Genomic DNA, 6,000 nt, shown 5'->3' on the forward strand with positions numbered 1-6,000 from the left:
CATTCTAAAAAGACACTTAAAATTTAAAATGTCACAATAGAGGGTTAAATAAAAATCAAAACAACAGAATTGCTGTAGAAAGATGAAATGATGATTTAGTGAGTGAGCAGGAAGAGGAAAGATTTCTTAAGAACATATAGAACAAATATCTTAAAATGTAAAAATATAAAATGCAATGTAAAATCTTTTACATTGAGAAGTATTCAATAACAGTAAGCTTACCAGCATGTTCTGGACTACTGTTGTGAGTCATATGTGGCTCATCTAGAATTGTTGGGACTGTTCCATTGTACTTCCAAAGCATCCGATGGTAGAATAGTCCTGTGCTACAGAGGTAAAAAATGACAGGGTAATGAAGACATCCAGAATAGCAGCAGCTACCACAGTGTTGTTTTAAGTACTTTAATGTTATATAGTACTTTATACTGTCTGTCTGCATGGTCTGCTTTTGAAACCTGTTTTTCTACAAAAACATTTTTCCCCATTGTTAAAGTGCATTAAAAAGTTCAAGGCTAAATAACTATAACTGCTAAGGTAGGATCGTTTTGTTAATGGAGATCTATTTATACAACTTTTTGTCCCACGTCCAAAATGATTGAACACTCAAAAAATGAAATCGGAAGTTCAACTTGTACTTTTTACAAAATATTTTCATGTTTCTATGGTGAACGTAAGTAAATCATGTAGTATCTGTATGAAATTCAACAACTTAATTTGTTCTTGTTGAGATGACATGATACAATCTAGTAAGAGTGGTTAGTTGCCTGCACTCATGAAATTCACCAGACCACACAAGATTTTAAACCACAGGAAAATCACCAGAGTTATAAGAGGCACACATCTATACACACACCGTGTGTATGCTATTGCTATTTATTGTGGTTTAACTGTCAAGGACAAAAACATACAGAAAATTCTGCAAGCTTTCCTACTTTTGTGAAGTCTGCATCAACAGCTTGGTGGTGCAGTAATTAGTACTGTTACCTCACAGCAAGAAGATCAAATCCACAGTCTGGCTAGTTTGCTGTAGGCCTTCTGGTTTCCCACAGTTAAAAATTATGCAGTTGTTAGAGCTAGGTTAATTGCTCATTGCTAAGAAGTAGGAGGCACATATACAAACTGTCGTAATTCCTACACCGTTCACCTGATTTGGATTTAAATACCCTCAAATAAAAGCTGACAGTCTGCAGTTAAAGCATATCTTGTTCGTTTCATTTGGAATCCATTGTGGTTGTGTATGGAGCCAAAAATGTTAGAATTGTGTCAATGTCCCAATATTTATGTCTCTGTGTTAGCCCTGTGATAGACTGGCGACCCCTTACCATGGTATAGGCCACAACAACCCTGATAAAGATAAGAGGATGGATGGAGTGGAAGTTGTTGTAACTCCATTGAAATTTTATGTTAACCAGAATCTAGACTTTGTTGAACATTATGTAATATGAAGACAACATGTGGTATTTAAGTGTTGGGGTGAAGGTTATTGAATAATATTGGAATACAGTGAATTAAAGAAAATTGTGAAGGACTGAAATATTTCAAGAGCTCAACTTACTCCATCTAAAAATGTTTCAATCATGTTTTATCAACACAAAATGCACAGATTTATTGAATATGAATAAATTGTGTTGATTTAACTCAGTTATTTAAGATGCTGCCAAAGCAAAACATTTGTGTGCAACTAATGTCCACTATTGAATTAAGCAAATCCAACATGTTCTTTTGTTTAGTGAAGGATGTCCACAACTTGTGTGTTTATATAGACAAGCCAAGCTCTAGCCTCTCTGAGAATCTGAAGTGTATAAATTCAAATGTGTCTCTCCATCGTAATGGAAGCATTAGCATTTGTAAACCTAAAACTGTAAGAGTGGCTCCAGTAGATTCTAGGGTTTCTGCACAGAGGTGTCTGTCTGTGCAGTATTAGGAACAACTACAGATACTGCACAGGACCTTCAAACTCTCAGGCCTCTGGTAGATAACATGAGTGGGGGTGAGAAGGAGATTTTTTGTCATAACACTTGTCATGGTCCTGGGTCGGTGACCCAGCGCTTTAAGTTTATTATTATCATTTTCTAGTTTATTATGATGATTATTATTGTTTGAGTTCTCTTCTGTCTGCCTCTGAGTCTGCGTCTGTATCTCTGTCTGTCTATGGTGTCACCCCGTCTGTTTGTGAATCTGTCTGTTTAGTTCAGCGTCTTGTCTGGTTCCCTGTGTCTGAGTTTCCTGTTTTATTGTGAAGGTCTGTGTCTTATGTGAGTGTGGTCAGTTTACTACTCCCTTGTCTCGTCAGTTCTGATTTCTCCCAGCTGTGCTCTCCTTCTGTGTCTCTTTCCCCTCGTTACTTTCCATTGTATTTAAACCCTGTGTTTCTCTGAGTCAGTGTTGTGTCGTCCCTCATGCTGTTCTGGACCTCCCTGTGAGTTTTGGTGTGTTGTTTCCCAGTTTAGATTAGTTTGTATGTTTTTTCCCTGCCAGCAAATAAAGCTGTGATTTTGAGTTCAGCCCCTGAGTCTGTGAGTCCTGCATTTTGGGTCCAACTCCTGCCTGCCGCGCAGCGATTCATGACAACACTTTTACGCAAGGAAACCAGTCAAATCACAAACAGATAAAAGTACTTTAAACTTCACAGGGTTTTAATGTGTTTTGTGTGCTACTACACATTAAGGTGGCACTGCTTTTTCAATTGTTATCAGTTTTTAAATGGATGAATATAGATCTGATTACAACTAAACACTGCTGCAACTCCTGCTGACTCCTGTAATTTCACTCACCTGTAGGTGTAATATATTAGAAAGATGACGGTGATGACATAAATGATCCACATGAACTGTTTGATCTTTGGCTTGTTGCCCATCGCAGAGATATTATTTGCTTTAGCTTAGATGCTTCTTTTCAGTCTGGATGGTGAAACCTGAACAAGCAAAAGACAATGAATGATTTTTTTTATCTTTTATCAACTTCTGCTTTAACTCATCTAACTCATACAGGAAGGTGCTGCACACAGAGCAAACGAAGACAAATAACAGCATTTCTAGAAAAAATGTTGAAGGAATAAGCATTTAAGGCATTTAACACACACATTGACTATACAAATAAATCCAAAATAAATGAGAAACACACACTGAGATGCAGACTGATTAAACACAGGGAACACAGAGAGACAACAGAGAGCAGACTAAAATAAACAGGCCATGAAAGGGAACAAAACTCAATGAAGGGCCATGGCTATCAATATAATATAAAAATAACTCCATAAAGAAAGAACAAGACCAAAAAATTCAAATCACATACAAATGTCACATGAACATTTTGTACCTTATAAAGATGAAAGCACAATGCATGACAGGAAAAGCAAGAATGACAAGTAAAACCTGATGTAACTCATTGATGGAATTTCTTGCCTTCTTAATGGGGTTCGGACCATCACAGTTGTGTTGTGCAGAAGTTAGGTTGGTACACAGCTGAAAGCCCTATTTTATGATGTTAGCATTAATATTATGGTTAGAACCAATCAGCTAAAAAGTGCACGCAAACCAGTAAACGAATTAAAACGAATAATTACTGTTGAGAAACTATAATTCAAAAATTACAATTAAAATCCTCAACAACAAAAACAACAACTGGTGAAAAATATAAACAATATGTAAACAACTTAACAACCTATCTCTCCAGGCTAGTATCAATCCGATACCGATGCTGACTTGTTATCGATACAATCGATATTTGGATTGATCCTTCCACCACTAAACGGCAGTCCATCATTACTAGGGCTGGGTATCGTCACTGATTTCTAGAATCGATTCAATTCCGATTCACAAGGTCCCAAATCGATTCGATCCACGATTCGATTTAAATCTGGGAAATTTTGACAGTCAGAAATATAATTCAGATCAGTACATTTACATATTTTTGTATCAATAAAAAGGAAGCTGACACACGCAAGACTTTATCAAAGGTGTGAGCATCACAGCAGATGCCTTTGTGTCAAAGTAGCTGAGGATAAAACACAGAAAAACATGAAGGTGATTTTCCTGGCCTGGGATTTTATAAAAATATTCTGCAGTACATCAAAAACGAAAGAAAACCATTAATCAACATATGAACATTACCTCTGACGTTACAGCGGTTTTATTAGAGTTTTGCATTTTGAATAATTTTAAAAAGTTTAAATTTGTTCAGTATTGAACAGCAGAAATGAGGTTTTCTTTTCGGAAGAATGTAAAAGGGAAAAAAACAGCGGCCGACAGCCTGTAAACAACGGTAGACTTGTGCGTAACAAGCAAGCGAATAATGAAGAAAGCGAAACTGTTCGAGAGAGAGAGAGGGGGGGGGGGGGGGAGGGAGGGAGAGAGGGAGAGAGAGAGAAAGAGAAAGAGAGAGCTGTGCATCGTGGTGGAAGCAAAACAGTAAAAGTCAGAGTGAATTCATGACGATGTTTATGTGAAGCGTAGTTTGGATCTTCTTTTGTTGCTGGTTCGGTCAACATTGTTTGGAGAGACATCAAACTAACAGCTTTAGAATCAGCGCATAAAGGGGGTGAACACAAAGCGCCGACCCGCTGACAGATCAGAATCAGCGAGCTGTCGGCTTTCAGCCCCGACTGTGAGAAAGGCGACATCTAACTGATTCTGATCCGCGGGTCGCGCTGTGTGTTTAAGTCTATGTGCAGAATCCCTGTACCTGCTCTCATTTACTGTCTTAACTGTTTGGTGGTTCTTGAAATTTTGTGAGATGTCACCAGAGATTCTGGCATTTCGGGCAAAATAAATTTATATTAAAAAATCGATTCAGGATTTTAATGAATCGATTTTACATTATCCAAGCCAGAATCGATTTTAATCGATTATAAAAACCCACCCCTAATCATTACTTTAAGAACTGAAGGTCAGGCAGTCAAGAAAAATTGCTAAAACTTTGAATGTGTCCACAAGTGAAGTCTCAAAAACCATCAAGCTCAACAGTGAAACTGGCTCACATGAGGACTGCGCCAGGAGAGGAATATGTCATGACAAGCATCACTGTGAAGTTGCAATTTTAATCAGATGGTTATTACCTCAATTATTCTAAAGAGTATACTGAAAGCTACATGAAAATATGAGCACTAATAATAATGATATCCATTAATCAAAGAATGAACATGTTACTTACATTTGTAATGCAATTATTTTTTGTACTTATTTAGAACCAGAAGAAAAAAATCTTCTTGTTCTGCTGGTGAAGCATAGATATGTCAAAAGTAAAACTGCAAAAGCATCTGACATTCAGAGCCGCATAAGATTTCCAAAGAGCAGTGGAGAAGCAAAATGGCAGTATGTCGCTCTGACAAACATTTATAACGTATGTCAGAGGCACTGGGCTACGCCCACTTTCACAGCAACCCGGACTCTCAGAGGCAGTTACTCGGTCAACAGTTTCAGCTTTATTGTTAGGACACACATTTTTCATTAGAAGGATGAATGTGATTTATAGATTAGCAGAACTCAATAAATTTGGCCTCAAGAGACATTTTGTCTGATCTGCGCAGAAATGTCACTGAAACCTTGAAATGAACAGAACTGGCATTTCCTCAATAATCAACTGAAGATTATTCAGTTGTTCTGATAAACTTTGAAAAAACCCTTTGTCAAGACACACCCAATTACACGAAGGAAAAGAATCTTCCTGGAAAAAGATTCTTTTTTTTTTTTCTAGGGATGATATTCATCAAAGAAAGAATGAAGACGTTACTTAAAAAAACATGATAAAATTTTCCAGTTCTGCTGGTGAAGCATGAATAACCAGTCAAAAGTCTCAAACAATGGTACATTCAGATTATAGTCTGCGTCAAAGCTGCTGCTGCTGATTTATAACTTACAATTTTTTGAGATGTTAGAGCTGGACATGCTGTGGTGGGCGAAAACACCAATTCTTGCTTCTGGACAGCAACCCACGCTCACGGTATAAGCTAATTTAGAAATTATTTACCCTAAATTTAGAACAATACAAAGTTAACTTTAT

General features: G+C 37.1%; 1 protein-coding gene across 2 annotated transcripts in view; it reads right to left on the reverse strand.

Moving 5' to 3' along the window:
- The window catches only part of LOC105940686 (uncharacterized), a 28,939-nt gene extending 23,391 nt beyond the window's left edge, over window positions 1-5,548 (reverse strand). The window contains exons 1-3 of one of the 2 annotated variants that reach the window (XM_076873480.1): window positions 5,152-5,548; window positions 2,775-2,914; window positions 223-326 (exon numbers count right to left, since the gene is read on the reverse strand). In XM_076873480.1, coding sequence (XP_076729595.1) covers window positions 223-326; window positions 2,775-2,857 — 187 coding nt within the window. In that variant the 5' untranslated portion in view covers window positions 2,858-2,914; window positions 5,152-5,548. Of the gene's footprint in view, window positions 1-222; window positions 327-2,774; window positions 2,915-5,151 lie in introns of those variants that run through there. The other variant, XM_076873482.1, reaches the window with a different exon arrangement.
- Window positions 5,549-6,000: the final 452 nt, after the last annotated feature.

Source organism: Maylandia zebra, linkage group LG14 (assembly GCF_041146795.1).
Source record: "Maylandia zebra isolate NMK-2024a linkage group LG14, Mzebra_GT3a, whole genome shotgun sequence".
NCBI lineage: Eukaryota > Metazoa > Chordata > Actinopteri > Cichliformes > Cichlidae > Maylandia > Maylandia zebra.